Raw genomic sequence first — 15,006 nt, 5'->3', positions numbered from 1 at the left:
GGTAACCTGTGCTGGGTGTCAATTCTGTACTTGCCAATTTGAATAGTTCCTGCCAAAAAGTGCTCAGAAACTTGCTATCTTTGTCGTTCATAATTGTTTCAGGAAGACCATGTAGACGGAAAACCTCTCGAAAAAATAACTCGGCTACTTGAGAGGTCGATCAATTTGCCGCTATAGCAAAAAAGTGAGCGAACTTAGACAATCTGTCCACAACCACAAAAATGGAATCTCTGCCCTGCACTCCTCGTAATCCTGTAATGAAGTCCATGGAGATACTTCCCATTTCTGTGCTGGAATAGGAAGAGGTTGTTAGAATCCGGTTGTAAACTCGTGCTCTGACTTGTTCTGGTGACAAGTTCGACGTTCTCTGACATGCTGAAGGACATTATCCTTGAGGCCCTTCCATGAAAACCTTTCCCTGACCTTCCTATAGGTTTTGAAGAAACTTGGGTGTTTGGCTGATGGTGCATCATGAAGAGTCTCCATAATTTTTCCCTTGATCTTAGACTTTGGTACGAGATAGATCCTATCCTTATAAAAAATCACATCATCAATTACCTTGTACTTGCTATTTTGGAGCTACCCATCCATGATCTGACAGGCTTGAGTATTCTTAGAATACTCAACCAGTAACTAGGACTTCCAATCTGCTGATATCTCGGAAATGGCACAACACTCTACTACTGAAGGTCTCCTAGAAAGTGCATCAACAACTATATTGTTCTTACCCTTGACATACTTGATGTCAAAATGATAGGCCTGAATTTTGCTGACCCACTTTTGTTGTCTTTCATTAAAATCCTTTTGTTCTAAGAAGTATCGCAAACTGTTGTGGTCTGTCTTAACTGTGATTTTGCCACCCACCAAGTATTGTCTAAACTTGGCTAAAGTGTGCATAATCGCTAACATTTCCTTGTCATAGGTGGAGTACAATCTGTCGCTGTCCTTAAGCTTCCGACTCTCATAAGCTATCGGATGCCTATCCTGCATTAGAACTGCACCAGTTCCGCTCTCGAAGCATCACACTCTAGGACAAAAGGGCGAGAGAAATCAAGAAGTTTCGAAACCAGACATGTGCTCATCACTTTCTTGAGCTTATCAAAGGTCACCTTTGCATCATTTGTCCACTTGAATGCCCCTTTTTGTGCGAGATCAGTGAGGGGAGCTGCTGTCTGAGAGAAGCCTCTAGCGAACCTCCTGTAATAAGAGCAAAGACAAAGAAAGCCCCTCAAATCTGATACGTTCCTTGGAGGTGGCCAATCTAGGATCGCTTGTATCTTTTCCTGGTGTACCTTCACCCCATTTGCACCAATCACGTGTCCAAGGTAAAGAATCTCAATCAATCCGAACTCACACTTTGACTCCTTTGCAAACAATGAGTGCTCCTCCATAATGCTAAGTACCTCATCTAGGTGTTGCAAATGCTCCTCCCAAGTTCTGCTGAAAACTAGGATATCATCAAAAAACACCAACATGCTCTTGTGCAATTGTTTTCTAAAAATATGGTTCATACATGATTGAAATGTGGCCGGCGCATTGGTGAGCCCAAATGGCATAACCAAGAACTCATAGTGTCCATAGTGACATTGAAAAGATGTCTTATGGACATCCTCCTCACGAATTCGTATCTGATGGTATCCAGATCTAAGATCTATCTTCGAGAAATAAACTGCCCATGTAATTCGTCTAGTAACTCATCAATGCGAGGAACAGGGTACTTGTTCTTAATGGTCCTCTTGTTGAGAGCACGGTAATCAATACACATGCGAAGAGTCCTATCCTCCTCCACCAAAATGACTAAAGAAGCAAAGGGACTGGAGCTAGTTCTGATGTGGCCCATGTCCAAGAGTTGCTTAATTGTCCTTTCTATTTCCACTTTATAGTGCCTAGGATGACGATAAGGTGTGGTGATGACGGGTTTGGCGCCCTCCTCTGACTCAATGATATGCTTGAACCCTCTATCTTGGGTATGTCCTCACAAACCCTCTTGTGCTTATCAAGCACCGACTGAATATCAACATGAACCTGCTGTTCTGAATCTAAAGTAGCCTTAGAGGAAATGAAACAGTGTGCTGCCCTCTCCATGTCATCATGCCTCATAATAGCCTCCATCTTGTGAGCTGAAATCAACTTGGATTTACTCACTGGCATGGCCTTGAGAATCACTTGCCGAACCTCCTGTAAGAATTCTAGTTGCATCTTATCATGGTCAACTGTATACCTGCCAATAGTTTGCAACCATTGTCTTCCCAACATGGCATCTAATCCATCCAAATTAACAACATAAAAATCTGCCTCCAGAAGGAAGTCATCAAAGTGAATCGAAAGCCCCGATTTTTTCCTTGTGCACCTCAATCTAGTGCCTCCTGCCACTCTAACTTTGAACTCGGGTATGTCATTAATTTGTAACTTCCTCTGTGAAACCCAGCGCGTGCTTGTGAATTTATGTGATGCATCTGTATCTAAAAGAAACACAATACGCTGCCCTCTAACTACACCCTTCAAGCGAAAGGGGTGACCCATGGGATCGCTAGAAAGGGACGCTATGATAGGAGATTGTTTCGGAATGGATTTTTTCTTCCTCTCTTTAGGACGTTGCTCCTCACTTTCTTCCTCATTGCTACCATCAACATTGCTGCCATCAACATTGCTGCCCCACTGCTGCTCATCCTCCACTTTCAAAAGAACCTCGATAGTGTATTTTACCTTTGCCAAGGCATCTGTGATCCGGCATCCATGACTCCCTACAAGTGAAGCATAGCTTCTTCCTCTTGAGTTTGTTTCTATGTCTCAAAGTCCAATCTGGGAGGGGTAGCCTTATGCTGATTCTTGTTCTTCTGGAACGAGGTAGACCCCTTATAAGATTTCTTAAGAGGTTGTAGTATCGAAGAAGGTGAGTCTAGATCATGAGGGATCTTAATAGCATCATCCAAAGTGTTTGGTTTAAGGACCTTGACCAAACCTCTAAATCTATCCTGTAAGCCCTCAGTAAACATCATCTTACGTTGTTCTGTCATATCCGGAACTATCACCGAGATCCACTTAATCTCATCAATGAAGTCATCTAGAAATCCCTATAGTAGACCTCAATATCCTTCCTATCAAAACGGGTGATCAGCTTAGAGCTGAAAATCTTGTAAGATATAATGAGACCATGATCCTGGGTGACCAACCCATGATGCCACCAATCATATGGTGCTGCCTCTAAATGCATTGTGGTGAATCTAATGGCTTCTGTCCGACATGGGCTTAAGTTTCAGGTAGGTGCCTAGCTTATGAATCCAAGCCCTAGTGGATGTCTTACTGTTGCCATCAAAAGTGGGAAGAGATAACTTGTTCATGGCGTGCTTCAAGTCCCTATTCTGGGCCCTAGGCCTCCTATCCTGCTGTGGTCTCTGTCTCTCTTTTCTAGATTCATGTATTGAACAAAAGTCAGATTCTGTTTAATTTGATCAAGGAACAGATCCCGTTCATTGTACATAGCCATAACATTATCTAGAATGTCATGTCCCCATTTTTGGAGGCAATTTGATTTAATTAATTTAATTAAATAGGTTGTCCAAAATAATGAATATTTTATGAGGATGACTAATTAATTATTTTAATTAATTAAATAAGTGGTATTAAGTTAATTATTTATAAAGTTATCAAATAAATAAATATTAAAATGTAACTTTATATCTAATTAATTTAATAAAGTGACTTGAATTATAAAATATTTTATAAAGTCATTAAATAGATAAAATAAAATAATGTTCTAGAAGCTTTTGGAGAAAGTGGAGAAAAAAGAATAAATAGGCACCCCGGGCTTCATTCTAATCATCCAGTTGTTTATTTCTCTCTTGACATCAAATTGTGATTCAGTCACATAGTCTATTGTGGAGCCAAGTGGTTTCAGATAGTCAGTTGATCTTTGGGAACGAAAACTTCCTTGTATTAGCATAACTGAGGAAGTGAAATATCTTCTGAAGGGTTGCACATTTGGAGGTGATACTTGAGTCACTTCAGCTAGGGCATCATTGGGCCTAAGGCCATTTTCAACACTTTAGCATTTCAGAAGGCAATTTTAGCAGGGCCGAAATTATTGGAGGTCATTTCTAGCAGGTCTGAAATTATAGGAAGCCATTTTAAAGCAGAACCGAAAAAGTAGGCCGAAAAAGCAGAACCAAAAAAGCAGGCCGAAAAAGTAGCCCGAAAAAGAAGCTATTTCTAGCAGGTCCGCAGGCTGAAAAAGCAGTTCGAAAAAAGCAGGCCGATAAAGCAAAACCGAAAAAAAAGGAGTCCGAAAAAAGCAGGCCGAAAAAGCAAAACAAAAAAAAAAGCAGGCCGAAAAGGCAGTTCGAAAAAGCAGCTCCGAAAAAAGCAATCCGAAAAAGCAGTTCGAAAAAGCAAAACGAAAAAAGTAAATCCGGAAAAAGCGAGTAGAAAAAGCAGATCGGAAAAAAAAGCAAGCAGAAGGGGCAGCATTGAAGGAAAATATTACAGCCATCCACAATCAAGTTCTTCACTTCTCATTTGGCATATTTTCTGAGAAATGTAGGTTTTCAGCTGAGTACAAAATATAGCTTCAGCACTTCATTATTTCACCTTGTACTTGTCTTTGTTTGCTATTTGGCATTATTGGTATCAAAGGAAGGCTAGGATTTTGCAATTGAAAGAGCGTTGTAATTTTAAGATTATCTATATTGCAACCCTAGAGTTGATGATCAGCTTATTAGTTTGCATTCCAATTGTTTGACAAAATGTCAGTTGGCTGTAAGTTCTCTTTTTGGCATAAATAATGTTATAATTTTGCATACTAAGTGTTTATATTAATGACACTTGGTTGTAAGTCCATTAATACCATCTTAGGTTGCATCCAAAGTATTTATCATAATTACGAGTTGCTGTAGCTGCATATTGCAAGTAGTTAAGTCACATATTTGTATTGAATATTGTCAAAATTAGTTGCACATTCATGTTAAGTCATTGTTTAGACAGTCTGGAGTCTTTTTGTAAGCATTCTCTTTGATGCAAATCGAAACAAGAGTCATTGCAGCAATCTGAAAAGTTATATCAGTCATATGGCCCCTTGTATGCAAAGTGTTTGACAAAATTCTTCGAGCCTTCAATCAGCATTTTAAGGTCGGAATTGAGCAGGACCATTATAGTGGTATCAGAGCTTGCTTGCAAAGTGTTTGACGAAATGTCAAACAACTGAAGTATAAAGATTTTTGGTGTTTGAAGGAGTTATAACCTATTGGGGTTATTACAGTGGTATCAGAGCTATTGACGTGCCATCCTGTTGGGTAGATTGGACATTGAATTAGTTAGTTAATCATGTTTACTTCAAGTACCCAGAAGCAGTGGGACAAGGATATGAAGAAGCTTAAACAAAATTTGAAAAGGTTGGATGAAAGTCAGAAAAGGATAAATGAATTGATGGTTTCCATGTTTAAGAGGACTACATCACAGAACAAAGACAAAGAGGAACAAGAGGTCTCTACAAGTGAGGTATCTAGAAACCTCTACAAGGAGTTTGCAGCAGTTGGTGACCAGCATATAGCCGAATCTAGGGAGGACAAAAATCAGACTAGCTTGGAGGAAGATGTTGGGCACACAATACTTCAGAAGGTAGTGGGGATGGATATTACGCAGATTGATAGTAACGGTCAACTTGATACTCAAGTTGAGACAATTGTATACAAGTCGTCAGAGGGTGATGTCACAGGTACTCGGGATGGTTTAGTTCCAACAGGCAGTGACTACAACGTAGTGGGTTCAAATGATGATTATGAGGATGTTGTTGTGCTTGATGGTGAGATATCTGGTAGAGATGAGCAGACATTGAGCATCCATGACTTTTCTGAGAGAGAGTACCAGGCACAGTTAGATGCTTCGTCACATGAGGTTGAGGCTGGTAGTACTTCACATGCTTTGTCCAGCCAGCTCAAGGTGAGCGAAGACAGTATTGTGACTTCATTATCTCATCATGACAGGATGCGAGATATGATAGAGGATCACATCCGGATGATTCAGTTACAGGGTAGACATAAGGGAGTTCAAGCAAAGTCTTCTTGTGTTGATTTACAGGTAATTAGGGAAGGAATGGGAATGATGAAGTTGAGATATTTACATCTTCTATCAGATCATGACCATCTTCTTAGCCTTGTCGGAGACTATTCAGATGCCTTGAGGTGGAAGGAGGAAGTTGACAGGCTTTCTCGCGAGCTTGAAGACACTCGAGCTTCTTTGGTGAATACTCCATTGGCATTACAGGACTGGGAGAGACATGGGGATAAGCATGGCATGGAGTTGAGTTTAGTTTCATCTTGCACTCCTGATACTCAATTTTCTGCGGCACGTAAATCATATGTGGCCGTTGACAATGTTGTGAGTTCATCTTGCATTCACATCCAGGATACAGGGACAATGTTAGACAGGTATGTGGAGTTAGTTGGTATTGGTCATATTACTCAGGTGAGGAGTTTGCTTGAGTTACCAGCTGATTCTAGTTTACGGATATGGACTTGAGATTGTTTCATTGGTGTTTGGGATTCAACTGACTGGAGATCTATAACACTTTTTGGTAGCAGTGATTGTTTGGGTGCTATCATGGATTTGATTAGCAGATTACACTGTGTTGTTTTTTCTTGTGCCAGCAGCTTGTCCGATGTTGGTATTAGTTTTTATACACCGGTGTTGGGCTTTGTTCATATATCCAGTCGACCATTCTTGCTAGAATGTGTTGATGATCTTTCATATTTAGCAGTGTGTACAGATGAGTCCTAGGATCATATTGGCATTGATGACATCCAGGAGGATGCAGTGGGCAGTTTTGAAGACTTAGTTTTCTTGGCAATTTCTTTTGGTACAGAGGAGTTGGATAGCGGTGCTACAGTTTTTGATACTCCGTATGTTGATATGAGCTTTGGAGTTGATTCGCAGGATATGGATGGTAATACTCTAGAGACCAGTAACTTTGAGGATACTCCTTTAGACAGTGCGTCAGAGGAGGTTGGTAGGAGACAGTCTAGCCAGTGCCATCATGTGTCCAGTCAATTGAGAGTTAGTGAGCGAGACATTGCTATTGCTTGCCAGCATTTCGATGCTGCTCGTCAGTTGTTAGTAGTTTATGGATGGGGTTCTCCTACTAGTGATGAGCAGGGAGGCAGTTATCTTTCCTTGACAGAGATCCACTCTTTATGGGAGGCTATTCGGATCCTGAGACAGAATTATATGCAGTTGGTAGCCGACAGAGATTATCTTATGGAGTGGGGGAGTACAGCATATGATGCATTATTGGCCAAGGAAGATAAGGTGAGTGAGCTTACTCAACAGCTCGAGGTGACTTCTGAGATTCTTGAGAGTACACAGTTGGCTTTCGAGGAGTCACAGTTTCATTTGGCTAAGGTGACCATGGAGTTACAGTGACTGCAGTCTTTACTAGATTCTGTACAGTCACAAGCTGTGGTGTTTGGTGATCTGAGGATGTCCATGGTCGAGATTGTTACATACAGTGGAGATGGGAATGCATCCATCCTTGATACTAACATTGGCATATCGAGTTCGTTCCCACTAGAGTCAAGTTCAGTTGAGTTGGGTGTTGTAGCAGATTGTTGTGTGCCTGACATGGTGGTGGCCTCTAGTACTGATGGCACGGAGACTAGAGGTTTTGTATCAAAGATCATGTGTGATGTTGGTGAGCCAGTAGTTGGCATGGTTCCTGCTAGTAATACTCCCTTGGTGATATCTTCGGAGGTAGTAGTCAGTTCCAACATGGTTAATGATCGATTGCAGTTAGTTTCATCTGGATTGTAGTCTGAGCCACTGACAGAGATTGGCGCATTCTATCGGCATTACACTGTGAGGTATGCTCATCAATTTACCTTTGGTGACCATGTTGATGAGATGATGATACAGAGATGTACTTTGGTTCCTAGTGCTTGTCATCAGTTATGGGACGGTTTAATGCCTCGGGATGAGAGTTGTGATGGGCATGACATGGCGATAGATTCTGTGGTTGACAGCTTGATAATACATGACTTAGAGCAGGAGTTTGGGAGTGATGCTTCAACAGTTGTTGTTATTGATTCTACTCCTTTGGCTATGACATCTCTTGACTTAGTTGGTGATCAGTCACAGTGGGTTGTATCACTTGTTCATGGTGAGTTGTTGACTCAGGTTGGTTCTTTTTATCAACATTATACTGCAGGGTATGTACATCAGTTAGCATTTGATCCTTGTGTTGAGGAGTTGATGGCAGGCAAATTTGGTTTGGGTTCCATTTCTTGCTGTTTATCTTGTGATGTCTTTTCGCCATCAGCGGTGCATGGGAGTTATGCTTATGAGACAGTCGTCGGTGATTTGCAGAGTTGTGTCGACTGCAGGAGTTGTACAATGTGTGGATTCTCCATACTTGGTACAATTTCATTCGGGAGTGTTCACCATTGTTGCAGAGTTGGATTGTACATTCCATATAGGCCAGTTGGATGCGTTGATGGTATTTACTGTGTTGGCAGTTTGAGTTGTCCACTTTACTTGGGTTCTGATGTACTAAGAGTTTGTGTCTCGTGGGTTTCTGACTGTGGCAGTTGTGATTTTGGAGTTTGGTTGAGCTGTAATTGTCAGTTTGATTATGGATTCCTCTTGGTTATATTGCAGAGGATATTGCAGGAGCCTGTGTTGATTGATAACAGTATAGTTCATGACTAGATTTGGGATCCAGGCGGATTGATTGGTTTATTGTTCAGCCATTGCTTGGGGACAAGCAATTTCAGGAAGGGCGGACTGCCATGTCCCCATTTTTGGAGGCAATTTGATTTAATTAATTTAATTAATTAGGTTCTCCAAAATAATGAATATTTTATGAGGATGACTAATTAATTATTTTAATTAATTAAATAAGTGGTATTAAGTTAATTATTTATAAAGTTATCAAATAAATAAATATTAACAGGTAACTTTATATCTAATTAATTTAATAAAGTGACTTGAATTATAAAATATTTTATAAAGTCACTAAATAGATAAAATAAAATAATGTTCTAGAAGCTTTTGGAGAAAGTGGAGAAAAAAGAATAAATAGGCACCCCGGGCTTCATTCTAATCATCCAGTTGTTTATTTCTCTCTTGACATCAAGTTGTGATTCAATCACATAGTCTATTGTGGAGCCAAGTGGTTTCAGATAGTCAGTTGATCTTTGGGAACGAAAACTCCTTTGGATTAGCATAACTGAGGAAGTGAAATATCTTCTGAAGGGTTGCACATTTGGAGGTGATACTTCAGTCACTTCAGCTAGGGCATCATTGGGCCTAAGGCCATTTTCAGCGTTTCAGCATTTCAGAGGCAATTTTAGTAGGGCCGAAATTATTGGAGGTCATTTCTAGTAGGTCTGAAATTATAGGAAGCCATTTTAAAGCAGAACCGAAAAAGTAGGATGAAAAAGCATAACCCAAAAAACAGGCTGAAAAAGAAGCTATTTCTAGCAGGTCTGCAGGCTGAAAAAGCAGTCCGAAAAAAGTAAGCGGAAAAAGCAAAACCGAAAAAAAAGCAGGCCGAAAAGGCAGTCCGAAAAAGCAGCTCTGAAAAAAGCAATCCGAAAAAGTAGTTCGAAAAAGCAAAACGAAAAAAGCAAATCCGGAAAAAGCAGATCGGAAAAAAAGCAAGCAGAAGGGGCAGCATTGAAGGAAAATATTACAGCCATCCACAATCAGGTACTTCACTTCTCATTTGGCATATTTTCTGAGAAATGTAGGTTTTTAGCTGAGTACAAAATATAGCTTCAGCACTTCATTATTTCACCTTGTACTTGTCTTTGTTTGCCATTTGGCATTATTGGTATCAAAGGAAGGCTAGGATTTTGCAATTGAAAGAGCATTGTAATTTTTAGATTATCTATATTGCAACCCTAGAGTTGATGATCAGCTTATTAGTTTGCATTCCAATTGTTTGACAAAATGTCAGTTGGCTGTAAGTTCTCTTTTTGGCATAAATAATGTTATAATTTTGCATACTAAGTGTTTATATTAATGGCACTTGGTTGTAAGTGCATTAATACCATCTTAGGTTGCATCCAAAGTATTTATCATAATTACTAGTGGCTGTAGCTGCATATTTCAAGTAGTTAAGTCACATATTTGTATTGAATATTGTCAAAATTAGTTGCACATTCATGTTAAGTCATTGTTTAGACAATCTGGAGTCTTTTTGTAAGCATTCTCTTTGATGCAAATCGAAACAAGAGTCATTGCAGCAATTTGAAAAGTTATATCAGTCATATGGCCTCTTGTATGCAAAGTGTTTGACAAAATTCTTCGAGCCTTCAATCAGCATTTTAAGGTCGGAATTGAGCAAGACCATTACAGTGGTATCAGAGCTTGCTTGCAAAGTGTTTGACGAAATGTCAAACAACTGAAGTATAAAGATTTTTGGTGTTTGAAAGAGTTATAACCTATTGGGGTTATTACATAGAAGTAAACTAGGTGCTGCGGATTGTGCTACTTCCTCCTGGACATTATTCTCAACAAAAAAGAGCATTAGTGGCCTGTTAGTGTTCCGTGTGGGGGCCCTAGTAGCTCGGGGTGATCCTGCCACACTGCTACCTCCACTATGATGACTCGGTGTTCTCCTGTGAGTAAGAGCTAGCTACTGCATAGCACCTGTAAGCTGCTGAAGTGCAGTAGCAATGTTATTCTGTCCATCTCTAATAGCCCGCAAGGTTTCTCTCACTTCCCATTCCTGTTCATTCCTCTCGTTTGCTATTTGAAAGACCTGTATCTGTTCAGCCTATTCAACCTATAAGTTTGTCCCAAAAGTTAGCTCCCCATCAATTGTATAACTGTCCTCATTGTCAATCTGATTTCAAGATTCTGCCTATTTAGGTCGGATGTGACTAAATTTATAAGGTTTCCTATTCATGCCTATCTGACATTGTTCCTTTTCAAACAAGCCTGCAACTTAATAACTTACCCTCAAGTTGGTAGGCCTTGAGGTTCTGATACCACTGTAGTATTCTTTGCTGTCCTGATTTATAATTTTAATTATTTTGAGCTGTTAATTGATTTTGAATGGTGTTCTGTTAAACAGCGGGTGCCGCTTATTGTTTTCTTTTTGCCAGTTGCACCAATGAATTCAAACCGTACATTATCACCTCCAATGTTTAACAATAGAAACATACAACAGAATATGTTATGCTCGGAAATGTAACTCTATTACCACAAACAAACCGATTTAGAACATCAACGTAAGTACCATATGAGGACAGATGTGATGCACATTACCTTGCTTACGATTGGGTTGATTCTGAAGTTGCAACAGGGACTCATAGAATACCTCCAACTCAGGTGTGTCAATGTGACAACAAATCCCACCTGGGTGCTGCTGAATCAAGCCATGAGGGTTCTGTCAAGAAGCAATTCGTCAACCCAGCTGCTTTAGAGTTGTCTCCCCTTCTCACATTGCCATCTATGATGGTTCCACTCAAGGCGGACGATGAATCTCTATATATACTCCTCACGCAAGGTTGGTTACTAGCTCACTTCCTGCGGCCTACTCTAAGGTGTGTTAAACCTCTGACACTGCCCTATGTGATAACCATTGCTATTGATGCTACTGACTTCCCAAAAACCTATCCATGGGAATTCTTTTGCTCGGGTGCCGTGCCTCCTTCCTACAACTGCTTGCGGTGGTCTGATAACCTTACAATATTCTTCACAGTATGTGGACGTTCAACATGTCTGGATGAGATGCCCGTACAATACTAAATATTACACTTGCCAGAACTAAACGCAGGACTTACCGCAATTTCAAAGGTGATTCTTGCTGACTCCAATATGTTGTCTCCAATTCTGGACCTGAATGCAGTAAAATGAGTTGCTGGGGCTACATCCAACTTGTCAACTTTTTTGAAGGGGTTTCATCCTTAAGAAACCGGTCACATTTAAGCAACCTTGATGTTTAGTTTAAAATAGTATTATATTTCATGGCGTGAATCCCCATGTAGCTCCTTGTCTTTATAACCTTGATGTGAGGGGAAATACAAACAACTAGACAATGTGGGATAAAAACCCAATTCGTCTTTTAGTCACTTAAGTTACTTTTGTCATAGAGTGACTTTAAATCATAAAGTAACTTTATAAATCAACTTTATAAAATAAAATGACTTAACTATAGGAAGTTCCACACTTAAATACCTCTCGAACTAAACCAAATAGAATCTTGTGACTGATTGGCATCCTCAAAATAAATGCCGTTAGTCTATCCGGATGGAAAGATAGACCGACAAGGCGCCATAAGGCCTAGTGCGGAGAAGGGTACATTACACATAGTTATCACTTTGAGATGTGCCTTTTGTGAATATGGTATTACTTTGTTCAATGTTAGACATTTCCATTACTGAAATAAGGATCCCATAATTATAGCTATTAGATGTCATATCCATTCATAGGATTAGGTAACAAACTTTTACGAACTAGCTATATTTGGTGAATGGTTATTTAATTATTAAATAAGTTTAACTAAATAATATATTTTACTAATCAATAATCACCTTGCTCTGATAATATTGCAAGTCATATTAATTTTAAAAGCTAAACCTTACAGCATTTAGAGCATTCGAATATTCATAGGACCACTACAGTGAGTTGAATCCCTGATAAACATTATGGTGTAATAAAATGTGAAACCTCCAGCCCTTCTCCAATAGCGGCAAAAATCTTTTTCCTAAAAATCTGGCAGGTCCTATTTTTCAGGTGTGGATTTAAGTTTTTATGTTTGCCCAAATTGAACCACCTCTAGGTTTTTTTAAATCACCGCCAAAAAAGGTTAGCCTGGTGAATCAAACCCTCCCATACCATTGGGGTTCTTACTTTTACAGAGTATTACAAGTGATGGTGGATTAGCTCAACTGGCATTGCTCATGGGCTTGGTGATGAGGTTGAAAGTTGAAACCTGTGAAGCACAACATCTTAAAATTAAAAGGTAAAGTGAAAATCTCGTCGTTTACACATGAGAGGTCTTATATGCCAAATTGTTCTGCAAATAAGACGATGACCTTAAGAATTACCTTTATCCAGCAGATACATGCATTCTTGTATGAAACATAAGGCTTGGAGAACTGAACTGTGTTGTTCAGTTCTTTTTTTGTGTAGTACCAAATCAACCAGATCTGAGACTAGAACCTTGAAAACTAGTTTTCTAATTTTTCTTAATATAAAATAAATAAATTTGCTGTACAATCAAACCATAGCAGTCAGGCTTCTAGTTTTTTCTCTTTCACTGAGTACATAAAACATCAGCCTGGGAGTTGAACCTAACAGCCGGGTATGATGAGATGGAGTTTAACATGCTCCAGGACAAAAGGATCTTTTATGTGAGAGAAATTATATTTGTGCTTTAGGCTCTACCATTGTTGGTTCTACTTTACAACCTTCAATTACAAAAGCTCAAATATTCCTTCTTTTGCTACTAGCAGGCTGGGTTGACTGGTTAAGTCTCAAGGTCTTCATAGTGCCTATCAGGTTATATTAAATCTGTTTAGAAGATATATCACGTGGGTTTCTAGTTTTAATTTTTAAAATAAGTTGTCTTGGCTTAGAAACTTATGTGGTAGGTAAAAAATACAAGTATCTGCTTAAGTGCCTGTAATTGTTCTTCATATTTTTGTCTAGTTGGTGCGTCAAGTGACATTTGTTATGTTTTGTACTTCTTAGTTGCACACCTTGCACTGTTTTTGGGTGCATTTATCTTCTTTTGTCGGGCCTGAATCATAGCAGTTGTCTTATTTTTCTCATACATTGAATGGCCTTGTGATAAAAATGGCTTGCACCACCTATCATTTCTTTCGGGTCTAAAATATTGGATCTGGCTGGTATTTCATTCTGAGATAAATTCCCCACACATTTTTTAATTTCTTTTAAGATGCAATGTACTAGGTTATGAATACAAAGGTCTTCGTATGTATGGTGAGCAAGTTAAAAGTAATCCTGTTTCATCTGCTAATTCCTTTAAGCACACATATTACATATTACATATTTTTTATTGTTGTTAAGGTGTTTTAGCGTGGGTACTGCATCAGATCTGAGGATTGAACCCTAGCAGTCAGGTTTCTAATTTTTCATTGTTGCTTCTGCAAATTTTACAGAACTGTGAGAGGATGCATACTAATGTAGCCTCTGTTTTCCACGAGTCTTCCTCTGTGCCTGCTACAAGTGCGTCTAAGTCTTTTGTTGCACACAAAGCCATCAAATGTCAGAAGGTGCAGTCACATTCTTCACAGCAGGAAAGCAGTGAAGTCAAGTATATTACTGCTGCTGAACCCTTATCCTCAAGAATGCACAAAGTAAGGTCGAGGAAAGGAGGTTATCGCAAATGGCTTCACTCTAAATATCACTCACCAGAGGCTTTTCAAGGTATGTCTCTGATCGTACCATACCTTCATCACTGTTTTTTATCGTCTATATTGAAATGATATTGATTTGAGATATTTAATATCAACAACGGAGATGAAGGCTCCTTAATAGGGAATACAAGACGATCACTCGATAACGGAAACAGTTGAGAATATAAACGTGAAAGATATAAAGGGAACTTTCTAAAACTAACTAAAGAAGAAAGACTGTAAAGGAAGCTTATAAATGCCAACTAAGATGACCATTATATCAATATTACATTATTATTTAAATACTCTCATAATGGTCGTCCTTCTATCTATTAGAATATTTTTTGTATCCTAGGTTCTTGCTATATTTAGCTAGTTATTGTAGAGCCTTAGTTAATAGTCATTTAGGCTCTTTTTAAATTTTTTTCCTAATCAGTTCAATTTTTAGATGCTGTCTTTATTTAGACAACTTTTCTTATTAGTCAACATCTTTTTATGGTGTTTGTAAACTTGATTAATTTGTGTGTATTGTTTATACAATTTATTTAGTTTTTTAAAATTTCATGGTATTAGTCTTTATAGTAGTAAGGTCTTCCGTGCAATTTTTTTTGTGTTCATCTAGTCTGTTTTTCACGTTTCATCCTTT

At 39.0% G+C, this 15,006-nt stretch overlaps 1 protein-coding gene across 1 annotated transcript in view; it reads left to right on the top strand.

Annotated features, from left to right (window-relative positions):
• Nucleotides 1-15,006, top strand: part of LOC149564470 (carbon catabolite repressor protein 4 homolog 5-like) — a 176,792-nt gene that overhangs the window by 19,578 nt on the left and 142,208 nt on the right. The window contains exon 2 of the mRNA XM_089818017.1: nucleotides 14,124-14,391. Within this exon, the coding sequence (XP_089674143.1) occupies nucleotides 14,124-14,391 (268 nt within the window). The remainder of the gene's footprint in view (nucleotides 1-14,123; nucleotides 14,392-15,006) is intronic.

Source organism: Cupressus sempervirens, chromosome 3 (assembly GCF_028749045.1).
Source record: "Cupressus sempervirens isolate cs-2001-9-10 chromosome 3, ASM2874904v1, whole genome shotgun sequence".
In the NCBI taxonomy this organism is placed as follows: Eukaryota; Viridiplantae; Streptophyta; class Pinopsida; order Cupressales; family Cupressaceae; genus Cupressus; species Cupressus sempervirens.
Note: the sequence above shows the minus strand (reverse complement) of the source record. Positions and strands in the feature narration are given on the sequence as shown.